Source organism: Amblyomma americanum, chromosome 1 (assembly GCF_052857255.1).
Source record: "Amblyomma americanum isolate KBUSLIRL-KWMA chromosome 1, ASM5285725v1, whole genome shotgun sequence".
Classification (NCBI taxonomy): Eukaryota; Metazoa; Arthropoda; class Arachnida; order Ixodida; family Ixodidae; genus Amblyomma; species Amblyomma americanum.
The window spans coordinates 74972130-74984422 of record NC_135497.1 but is presented as its reverse complement, the minus strand read 5'-3'; the positions used below and the strand labels follow the sequence as shown (position 1 = coordinate 74984422).

Sequence of the window (12293 nt, the reverse complement as noted above, 5' to 3'; positions counted from 1 at the left end):
TAGGCGTGATGTCCAAAGCCAGACAGGGCACACAGGTGCTTGCTCTCATGAGGCTAGGTCCCACTGCTGGGAAGCAGGAGCATGCTAGGTACATCTATGCATGCCAAGTTCTGAAGCCAAAGAGGGTGAACACAATCCTTCACATACCTGCTCCAGCGTCACCAGGAAATGGCGCTGGTAGTGAGGAGATAGTGCCACCTGTTAGTAAATGTAGCTACAGAGTACCCAAAATGCACTGTCATGAGATACTTGTGCAGGGAGAAGGAAACATTAAGGAAACACAAAAATGTATCAAGCTTTGACATTCTTTGATAAGCCCAAGCCATGGTTGCTTTAACTGGTGGGTTTATTCCATATCATGATTGGTAAGCAGTGCTAAGCATCATTGAGACAGGTTTGAAAATTGAAGGGAGACCTGCTTATTGTGTGGGAGGCTGAAGGATTTGAAACTAGGTCTTGTAGTCGCCTTATCCTGGCAAAGTCGTGTGGGGATCAGTAGTGCTGTACTAGTCATGATGCTGGATGAATGTGCTTACTGAATGTCAAAGACGTCGTTCCTTGCCAAAAGAGGACTTGACCGTACTGGTTTCATACTTTTCTGCCATACTCCAGCTGGGCAAAATTAGTGTGCTTGGGTCACCACTTTTCCTGCAGACCTTAAAGGGGATGTGAAAGGGGCTCTAATAAAGTTGCGGCATGCCTGGGATATTGAAGCACGCCACTTCACGAATAGTGTCCAGCAAGTATTTTTTAAGTGCGCTTTGTAGAAGCTGAGTTATCTGTAGTTAAAGTTTGAATTTCAGCGTCTTTGCGCCTTTCCCTCTCCTCTCGTCACTTTTTGCACGCTGGAAGGTCGGCGCTCCTTCGCTGATGCCCCTCTGGGAGCGGAGCTTCCCGACCCATCGGAGATAAGCGGCTTATTGGCTGTGGCCATGGTAGCTGCCTGACGTCTGAAAGAACCTAACCAATGGCCACCTCTCACCTTGTCTACGCAGATACGGGGGACGGAGGAGGGCGCGAGCATGAAAAAGTCGCCAGGAAGGGCTCGCCAACTTTGACGCGCGATTGTGGGTCGTCTGCTGCGTGTAGAAGAGTATTATTGGGCTCTGGTTTTCGTGGCAACACAGTGCAGGGATTAAGTGAGTTAATGTGCTCTCCTCGGGAGGCGTTTCAGAGCCCCTTTAAGAGGAGGCGCGGCTCATGAAATGATTAAAAAATGCGAAAATTTCGATTTTGCCAAATTGCCATATTGGGGATCAGTACACTCTAAAATTCGTGCCTAAAAAGCTTCAAGTTCGAAATTCGACTTCCAACTACTAAAATATCTATATATTTCATGCCTACAAAGCCCAGAAATGGCGATTTCCAGAGAAAAATGCAGCAGGACTTCGCACCCGTTGTTTCCCATGACCGCGTCCCAGATGGCTGCCATCTTGGTTTTGTTTGAAAGCTGGGCCCCTTTCCTACTACCTGGTATTACTTGCTACTGTGAAATATTTTTATTACATTCCCATTCCACTGTTTTTTGAGGCCTCTAGAATGAACCCCGAATGGCTGGCACGCGCGCTTCAAATGCGATTTTCTCAGCTCCATGTTTTTTGACACATGACTAACCTTACAGAAATTTTTTTCATGTTTTTATGGCGCTGTTTCAGTTAGTCTTATCGGTTGAATTCAGGAAGAACAAAATTGTGGAGCTATGCTGTTTTTGATTGGCTGAGTCAAACGTTTAAAATTTTGTGAACTATACTTCATAATTATGGTGCTTGGACAAAATTTAACATTTTTATATGATGATGTACTTCAACAACAGTATAATTAGCATAGCTCCAGATGGTGGAACTTTGGCTGCAGCCCATTTGAATCGAAACCAAAAAAGATGGGAAGAAAGTGTCTTAACGACCCGTAAGAATTTAACTAATTATATTTCAGTTATTTTTCTATAATATTGGAACTAATTGATGTTTACTGAAACTAATTATATTTTTGAAAACAGGAAAAAGAAACACACATACACACCTAATTTCATAACAATGTCTTTAATAATAAAAATGTTCAAGACCAGCGTCTCCCCTTGAAAGCAGCCACATCATTCATGCTGTTCAGTCCCCTGCTGCTCTCCTGAGAGCAGAAAGCAAACTAATTACACATGAAGGAATCAACAAATCATAATGCTGAGCCTGCAACTACGTATTGTTTTATTAAAAAATTGGAGGACGCTTAAGCTTCGCCTTTAAGAGTAGAATGCGACAGTGTGTTGCAGCACTGCCAGGGAGTCCAAGGAACGCCATCGCCCGTTCGGCGCGATGCCTTGCCCATTAGACAAATCGCTCTGCTACGTACGGTGAAGCAAATGCGTGGAGCGGCAAACCACGTAGAAGCGCTGCCAAGCACCTTGCCGAAATGCGCGGACTCAAGTTGCAGTCGTAGTTCATCGGCACATCGTTCTCGACAAACCCGATGCCACGAATGCCAGCATAGCTTTCGCGCCGAATGAACGGGCAGCAAGCTGCAAGCTTTGTGGTGAATGCGCTTTGGATGTGCGCTGCGTTGTTCGCCGCTCACCGCGTGATTCCTGCGTGCCTACACGGCCCCACTGCGCCCGAACGAGACGAGCGGGAGGCGCTGCCGTCGCGCACCATCTGTTGGGGCAGTGGCGTACATTGTGAGGAGGAGGAGGAGGGATTTTTTGCTCACGGCCGACGCCAACGACACCGGCTTTTCTGCGACACGAGCTCCTTAACGCTGTCGCGTTAAAATAATCAGCTCTTGTAACAACTTAGAGTGACTCAATAAAGAATCAGTTGCATGTCCACTACTCATTCCATGTCCTCTTTCCTAGTTGGCTCAGCAAGTTACCCTACTAGCTAACTGCACAAGTATGGAGCTGCTGCTACTCTTTGGGTCTGTGGTACATGGGGGTTCAACACCTCGAAGCTGTGCACGGGTTGTAAGGGGCACCATAGTGAAAGGCTGTAGAATAATAGTGACAACCTGGGATTCTTTAGCGTGCACGGACATCACAGAGCACATGGGTGTTCTTGCATTTTGTCTCCATCGAAATGCGGTCGGGATGGGTGGGATTTCATCACGCAGCCTTGAGCACAGCAGCCTAAAGCTGTCACCACTGAGCCACTGTGGCAGGTAACTCTTGGGCACTATGTGTTGGTTGTAGTTTCAAATTCTTGCATAGGTGACCTAGCAGCAGTGTGAAAATACTATTGTAATTGTGTTCTGAGAGGTTATAAATGACCACTAGTAATATGCGTTTTTCCACTTGGCTGTCTTACACCCCTGTTCAGGAGGCTGTTTTTGACGCGAAAGCATTACGGCTTCTGTTCTGCAGAAAATCCAGTGTCGTTGTCGGCGCCCTCGGCATTGAGAGCGAAAAATCCCTGGACAAGCATTCTAGGTGGGCCATCTATGTCACGTGACATTGTAACGTCATCACAACCTGCCCACCAGATTGTGATCAAACTGACCACCGTGACAGTTGGCAATTAAGGGGTGAAGAGGGTCTTAGAAATAAATTTTCAATAATGAAGTCACAATTATGAGATTTTCAGGGAACATGTATTTTTGCATGCTGATTCCAAATATGTAATTTAATTTAATGTAAAAGTCTTTCTGCACTTATGCAGTATGTTATGCAACTTTTTGCCGAGGGTAAGAAATTCTGCAGCAGGGAACTTGTTAGATTGCGTGCCATTGGTTTCTCTTGACATCAAGCTATGCAATAAGAATAAAATTATCATCCTACCTTTTATAGAAGGTGAGTTATAGGATTTTGAAATCATCTTGAATACAAGTTTTTCTTCAAATTTGTGAAGTGGCAGATTCAAAACACTGTAACTCAACTTTGATAGGCAGGATAATAATTTTGCCCCTATTGCATAGCTTGATGTCAAGACAAGCCAATGCCATGTGTTCTAGCAAGTTTCCTGCAGCAAAATTTATTGAAAGCGCTCAGCAAAAAGTTACATAACATATTATATAAGTGCACAAGGACTTGTTTTACATAAAATATTTGGAATAAGCACGCAAAAATATTGTTTCTTGAAGATTTCGTTATTGTGACTTCATTAACAAAAATTTTGTTTTCTAAGACCAGCTTACCCCCTTAAATTAATGGCTGGTCACAAGAGGCTGCTTGAGAAGAGCAACCTTGGTTGCACAAGCCTCACAGGTAGCAGCAGCTGCCATCACAGGGCAGTGGCACATCGGTTAACCGTTGCAACACTGCGCCAGGAGTGGTAGGAGGACTTCCAGGGATCTATGAATGTAAATTCGAGAATGACCAGTTCCGTATATATGAGCATTAACCCATTAGGCTATCACATCATACCCTTAAGGCGGAGCTTAAATGTCCCCTCCAATTTTTGTGCACAAGTTGCGATTCGTATAGTTTGAAGGCAACAACTGAGCAGGAACGGCAAGTGCAAGTTTGTCGAGGTCATTATAAATGTGGCAATGGTCTGTGCACTGTTGTGAACTGTGATAGGTTACCACTGGTGGCAGTATCGTTTCTTCTGCACTCAAAAACGGCACATTTGCTCTAAAATCTGGAACGCCACTTCTGTTGCAGCTGGATGAGAACGTGTCTCTGGGGAACCTGGAGCGGGCACTGTCCTATTTCCAAAGCCTGTACGCGGTGCACCTATCCAACGAGCGGCAAGATGAGCGACACCTGCTCACCCAAAGCCTGCGATGCCTTGCACTTGCCTGTGAGGCTGTACAGTGTGCTTTGGGCTTTGTGCGTCATGTGCTTGGCGCACAGGGTGGCGATCTTGCTGCCTTGCTCGATGCTGCCCTTTCCTCAGCCTCTGACGTGGTGCAAGGTATGGCATCATGTCTGACCTATTGACTATCTTGGTTTTTCAGAGTGTAAAAAATTGTCCCCCACTTGTCATGGCACTTTCAGTGACAGCACTTTCAGAGACTTGAAAATAGTTTACCATCACTTTCGGGCATCAGGAAGGTTGTGAAAATGGACGTAGATTCTTTCCTCAGAATGCTTCCTGCTAGCACAATATGATCAGTTGAAAGCTTGGCAGTGGATATAGTTCCTGGCATAGAGATTGTGGGCGTCTACTTAAATCCCTCCGCGCATGGTGCCAATGTGCGCCCAAGAGTGGGCTTCCTTACGTGTCATGGTGGCGTGCCAATAGAGAGACAGTCTGCGGGGCTCGAAAACCATGCCTAAAGGTGTCCTGTCCGCTCTTGCCGTGCTCATGCGCTTTCACTCAGAGGGAATTGGAAACATTTCCAGTATACATATTTATTGCTCAGATAGCGACGGTACAAACACCAGCACTGTATTGCTCTCCCTTAGCCAGTATGCATCTGCTGCCATCCACTGCAACTGACAGTGGGCCGCAGCAGATGTGCGCATGAACAAGGGCTAGTGTGCGCAGGCCGGCGCGGCGGGAAAATTCTAGTGTGAATCATTGCTTACTCAGACCAGCAGCAGCGGTTACTCGACGGGTTTTGTTGCGCGTTTGCAGCTTTTGCAGGGGCGCTTAACTGTCGGCTTATGACAGGAGGGACCAGCCACACAAGGCACGCAAACGTCTGTTGGCAAAGGCCTTTGGGACAGCGAAAATTGGGCGCTCACATACCTTGCTGCATGCATCCAGCGCCGTGTCCCACACTCGTCGCTCGCCTGTCTATACTCTGTTTCATACATAGCAGGCAATGCTGCCAAAGCTAGCGCGCCTGTTCGCGCAGGCTAAGTACGAGCTCAAAAAGTATTTCGCCATACGACCAAAGTGAGCAGAAGCATATTTTGTTGCGGCAGATCTTAAGTGCCGTGAATGGCAATCTCCTGGACTTTGTTTTACCTCTCACCACTTTTTGTCCTCCAAGTCAACGAGACTTTGAGAAGTAAGAATGACTTTGGCGGTCTGATACGCAGTTGGTAGGGTGAGTTGCCTTTAGTCCATCCGCGCCTAAAAAATAGTTCATAGTCAGTGCAAATTATAGCCAGAGGGTCCAAGTACTGAGTGCCTCACAGCTTCGACCGTAATTCTCAATGCTACCACTTTGTTTTATACCAGTCTTTGTTTTTGTGCCAACAGCCACCAAGGCTTCGAGACAGACGAATGATATGTGGCGGAGTAATATGTTTTCGCGGACGCACTACTTCTGCAGCCTCCGTTGCGTTGCCTGCTATGTATGAAAACGAGTATAGAACTCCCCGTGCGCCTGCAGCCAGCCTCGCAAGAAATACAGCTTAGTGCCTGTCACTGCCTCGAGGCCCTATGGGAGGACTGCATAGCGCTACCCCCAGGAGCGTGGCCGGAACAGTTAGATGGTTCAGCGGAAGGGGGTGCAGATGTGTCTATAGAACTGTGCCACACCTCATTTATATGACAGGGTTTTGAAGGAGTCAAAGGGAACAGCATAGGCTGCCCTGTAGACACCAATGAATCCGCACTAGATGAAACTCCCCCCATTGACACAAAGCAGCTGTCGAAAAGCTACATGATCTTTTCATTCATTTCCCAGCTTAAAAAATTATAATAGTTGAGGAAAAATCGGCACATTTAGTGGATTAATGGAGCTGTAGATGGTTGTTATGCTGTCCTGGTAAGTCTGTCCAGCACCAAGAAAGCAAAGAAGATAGCAGCTATGCTCTTCGTGACTCCTCTGTTTACTACCATGTGCTGGTTCATCCGTGCAATGATAAGTGCAATATATCCAATGGCTACTTGGGAATTTTATGTGCATGAAATTTTTATGGACGTGAGTCATGTTTCAGTCGGTGTACCAAAGGTTTGGCTGAAATTTAATGCGGCATTTACTTAAGCTTTAATCTAGTGAAAAAGTGATGGAATCAAACGAGACATAACCAAGGGCTTCTTTTTCTTTTACGTGCATTGTACTCACAAACATTTTGCTGAAGGTCCAGTCTGTGAGTTCTGTCTACCTAGTTTTTGCCTGCAGTTCTAGTAGGAAAGGGCTAGCATAATAACTAAGAAAGGAAAGGAGGTAGCTAGTGTGGTTGCACTAAGCGGTGCCTCTTGTTGTATGCTGTTTTGCATGTTCCCACATTGATAAATGTTCAGAAACTAATTCTACTTTTTAACAAACCTACTAATGGCCTACATAATAAGGTATCGCAGTATCTGCTATGTTAAGTAGTTTTCAAATAAGAGACTATGTCAAGGATCATTTAAAATGGGCTGGAGAAACTACACGAGAAGAGCATTCTTTGTGAGTTTTGCAATCTGCAGAGCAGCATTAATGACTGTGGCCGTCAACCTCAAGCACTAGAAGTAGGCAGAACTTTGGTTCAGTCAAACACCTCGATAGCGAACACCTCAGCTGTGAAATGCCCTGTATAATGAAGGATGCCACAATGCCTAGTGAGGGTGCCATTTTTTGCGTGTATTTTGAATACCACTATAGCAAAGGCCACTAAAGTGAAAGTGCCTGTTCAGCAAAACATAGTTTCATTTATCCATAATTTTTGTTTAACTCAGCTTTAATCATCGGAGTCCAGCATGTGCTTTGATGTGTCTGATGTGCTGTGCTGAGTGACTGTGTTGGCACTCACAGGCTGTTGAGTGATGAGTTTTGTGCGCAGCGGTGCGCAAGGTTCGCCGGCGGCTGCCCCCAGATGAAGGACCTGTGACACTAGGAGCTGAGGCACGTGAACAACTGGAGGCAGAGGTGCGCAGCCTGGGTCAGGTGGTACAAGCGGCGTGTGCCCTGCAGCGTGCCGTAGCGTCCCGCATTGAGCATGAGCCACTGCCACCCCTGGACAAGCTCAAGGAGCTTGCTCATGAGGCCACTGACAGGGTCTATGGCAAGGAGGACCAGGTGTGTACGGGATGCTGATATAAAAGTGTACCCAACTTTTAAAATTTATTTTCTGCCTTGTGCCGTCTTATTGCTGCCTGTACCTTCCACTTCAGTAATTTTCTAACCAAAGGGCACATAGGAAAGGAAAAATGAATTATGTCTCTGCTTTCGCGTATGTTCTGTACATTACATGTTACAGACATGAGCAAAGCAGCTGATATTAGACCCAGTTTGCAAGATGTGCACCTTGTGAGTGTTTTTTCCTGCATAGAGCAATCTTGTGCCCCCAATGTAAAGAAGTTTTCAGCACAGCTGCTGAAATAAATCAAGTACAGTTCATTTGTCCAGCATCAAGCTAACAACAGTGAGTAGAGATATAGAGCTCATCTACACTTCGTGGAGCACACTGCTGTGGGGTTCAGTGACTCACTTGCACAGCATATAAAAAGTGCTTGAGCCCAGTGATTGATGGAAGCTCGTTTATTCTGCTGAAAGTATAGAAAAGTGCAATGCCACAGGACTAATAAGCTGTGTGCGACCATTGAGTTTGGCAAACCGAAAGCCGTTCACTGAGCAAGAGAAGTTGTAGTATTCAAGGACTGTCGCATCTAACTTACAGCTAGCCCATCAAGGGCCTTTCTATGACAAAACCATGTTTGATGCTAGGAAGGCTCTGCGATGAGTGGAGGTCATTATAAGAGATCAATGAGAGTCTGGTCCAGTAAACGTTTATGTTCACACTCTATAAACGTGACTTCGAGCAAGAGAGAAATGCAGCTTTTGTGAAACTCTTCTCTGGCATACGCATCAACATTTGCAAAGATGGCAGTCTCTGGTGAACAAGCTGGCCTTATGTCCTTTGCCATGTGCAGACGTGACGCTTTCCTGTGCTTGTATCCCCTCAAGCAGTGCAATGAAGTTGCATGCTATGTGAAGAGGTAGTCAGTTCTTCTGAGTTGTCTGGGTAGCAGCTGATGAAAGGTGCAATTCATAGTTTTTCAACAGATTGCCTATGCTCCACAAAGATTTAGTCACTGTTTGCAACTCATTTAGTTGAGATCCGTGATTTGTGTGCAGGTGACACTACTGAGAAGAGGCAATATTGACTTCAAATGAAAGATGAGCTGATTTTGAGGTAGATAACTTGCATGATTAATTACCCTTTCTTGGGTGCAGTGACCATTTTTAAGAAGGGATAGCAAGCCATATTTATGTTTATTTTGTGCTGGTTGTTGCTTTTTTTGTCTTTGCATTCATCTGTGAAATGTCAAGTTCTTGTTTATTTGACACTTACAGTACATTACAGATGTGTTCAATAAAATTTTATGTCCTTTATTATGGTGTAGAATTATGATTCCTAGATGCCACATTTGCTGCTTGCTGCCTGTTTTCAATAAACTAGACATGACAAGTTTTATCTGGCACTATGACATAGTGGTAATAGGACAGGTTTCTTGTGAACAGAATATTACTTGTTGAACTGATAAGTAAAAGTGCGGTGTCTCTTTTTAGTATGTTATTGAAAGCTACTCATTTTTAATCTTGAGTAGAGTATTGTAGCTGCATAGAGAGAAATATGTTACATTCTTTGACAACCAACTAATAAAAGAGCTTTTTGAGACTTCTTATCACGTAGTTATTTTGTCAATGTGCCTGTTTTTTCATGTGTAAAGTTGCGTGTGGTAAAGTAGGCCAAGTTCGTTATTAGAGTGCGTAGTACAGCACCTTGTTTGCTACAGTGCCATAGTAGTACTGTATCACAGGCCCTATTCCTTTAATAGATGTATAGAAGTAAAGCTAAGCTGTACTCTCATTCATGGAAAGAAAGTGTAAATGAAAAAGAGAAGCTGGGTATTTCCTAGCCCTTGATATTATGCCAACAGTAGCACTTAGCACTATGGAAGGGTAAACAACTGAGGAGGTGCGGCATCGCTCTCTCCCTCCCCCGTTTTTTATCATATTTCCATCAGAACTTATGTATGTTCCTTATATGCATCTACCATAATTAAGGCCTCCAGTTTTCTGCGATTCCATGAAAAATGATGTATTTTAGCATTTTTCACAGAATTGTATGTCACATGCCACATTCTATTTTTAATGCTGTTGTTGTTATGGACATCAGTAGGAGTGGTAGTGTGATGGAGAAATGACTACTTTGCCTTATTTGCATGAATATAACGCAATGTGGGAGTGTGAGAATTTATGAGTACATATGAAGAGAAATATGATTAAAATGCTGTCTCGAACTGTTCAAGCCAACCATAGCCGAGGGCCACCCCAGAAAACGCAGACTGCATGCTAAAATGCGGATGCAGCAGATATGTAGAAATATTTAAAAATCAACACTTCAGATGTCTACGTCAAAATCGAGCAAAGCAAAGCGTTCAATATTTTAATGTGCGCAGCCTCCCACGCAGCACCAGCTACTTTGAAAAGCTTGCAAAGATAAAATGAAAAAACAATTCACACTATATTCATACCTTAGTTCCGAATATAATGCGAGTTGCAGCCTGAAGCATTATTTGGTATACCGGAGAATTTCTTGGATTTTTTGTTTTCAGTTCGCGGAATTCAACATTTTCTGCAACAGGAAGTCGAGGGCTTTAACCATGGTCATTGCTTCCTCCAGTTAGAGGCTTATTAGAGGATCCTTTTCCACTTGAGTAACCATAGCACAGCAAATGTGTGTCTTCTGGTAATGATAGTACCACCATGCCACTTGCATTGACTGCAAGCATGAGGTAAAACTGACTTGAACCCTGCGATAAGTGGACGCTTGTGGTTTTGATGCTCCACTCTGGGATAAGTGGATGCTTTGGGTCACAGTGTACCAGTGGCTGTTGTCAAATCAATAAATGTGGCCATTGTCATAATGTCGCATGGCAGGCACTAATATTGTTACATGACGGCCAGCCGAAGAATGAGACAGGTTGACTGATGGCAGTGAGATGATTTAATGGCCGCTGGCCTAGCGCGAGCGCTCCGTCCCATTCCACTGCTAGCTTCGTCTTCGTCATACTACCCGGGGCCGCCGAGCGATCGTCCCGATCGGTGACAAAGAGATGCGCGAAATGGTGATGCGCTTCAGAGGATGGTGGGACAGGAAGGAGAAAGTGGTGAGGTGCTGGCCGCCACGATGAAGAAGGCTGAATGATTCCTGGTCCGCGAAGCTTCTGGGCCGCAGGACGCGCCGAACGGCATAGGCAGGGGAACGGTGTCGTCATGTGTGGGCAATGTCTCGGGTCGATCGGGTCGGCAGGTCGGGTCTTTGCGTCAGGTTCAGTTCGTCGTGTCTAGTGGTCTGGGCGGTGGACGGGGCGGGGGAACAACGGCGAGATCGGTTCGGGTCTGAAAGGCTGGGGCACATCTGGGCGATGCAGTCCAAGAACTCACGGCCGACGACCATGGCTGATGCATGATCCGAAGCTCCAGGGCCAGGATGGGAATAAACTCCCCACCTCACACCAAATGTTGCGTGACGGCCAGCCAAAGAATAATTTCATTGCCGCCAGCCAACCCGTCTCATTCTTCGGCTGGCTGTCACGTAACAATATTGTGCGATTTCTCTGAAAACTCTCTCTTCAGTACAAAACTTCTATCCATGGATCACAGCTGACATGGAACTTTAATGGCCCTTTCTGAGTGAACATTTTTTACCTGTGCCGCCGGGTACCCACTGGTTTTCTAATGGGTACAAGATTTCCCCCGGTCTGGTGCTCGGCTCTTCTGGGGTGAGATGCTTGGGAAAAGGGTCTTGACCACAGTTGCCTTGACGGATCAGAGATAAGTTCTGCCGTCAAGCAACCCTAAATCCGCCTTGTGCGGTAGAAGCCCATTTGTGGCCCTTTTTTTACCGTAGTCGTGGCCTAGTGGTACGGGTGTCCGCTTTGGCTGCGGGAGGTGGTTGGTTCGAAACCCACCGCCGGACACCCACCGGTAAAAATGGGTACACCCCCGGCCACGCGCCCGGCTTCTTCAGGGGTGTGTGCTTGGAGGAGGCTCCGCAAACCCCGCTGCGCCCTTTCAGGGTCAAACCTAGTTTCGAACACTCAGCTTGCAAAGGTGGTTCGTGTTTCACTTCCAAGTGAAGAGTTCGACTCAAAGCTCGTACGCTCTAACCAGCGTCTGAAGTTCAACACTAAGCACTCCTTCGTCAGAAGAGATTCAGAGTATCACTGCGGTCCTGGGCAAGTCCAGTTTTTCCGGCTGTCTGACTTTCCTTCCAGTTAACCTTCCAGAGTATACACAAGGTGTGAGCTATTTCTCATTGTTCTGACCATTGCACAAGATGCTAAGTAAGGTTAGTGGGCCGTTGAGCAGAGGGCCATCGCATAGCTCACACCCCAACACAGTTAGCTAAATCTTTTGTTTTATCATTTTTGTTAGGGCTCCTTGGGCAGCCCCTTCCCTGGTGCCATTCGAATGGTTTGTTTTACAAGAAATGCTGTAAATTGCATGCAGGAACAGCGGTTAGCTGACTGCACTAT

General features: G+C 45.8%; 1 protein-coding gene across 3 annotated transcripts in view; it reads left to right on the top strand.

Annotated features, from left to right (window-relative positions):
- Nucleotides 1–12293, top strand: part of DCTN1-p150 (dynactin subunit 1) — a 51407-nt gene that overhangs the window by 10200 nt on the left and 28914 nt on the right. For all 3 annotated transcript variants that reach the window (XM_077645942.1, XM_077645940.1, XM_077645941.1), the window contains 2 exons: nucleotides 4586–4838; nucleotides 7589–7824. In XM_077645942.1, the coding sequence (XP_077502068.1) occupies nucleotides 4586–4838; nucleotides 7589–7824 (489 nt within the window). The remainder of the gene's footprint in view (nucleotides 1–4585; nucleotides 4839–7588; nucleotides 7825–12293) is intronic.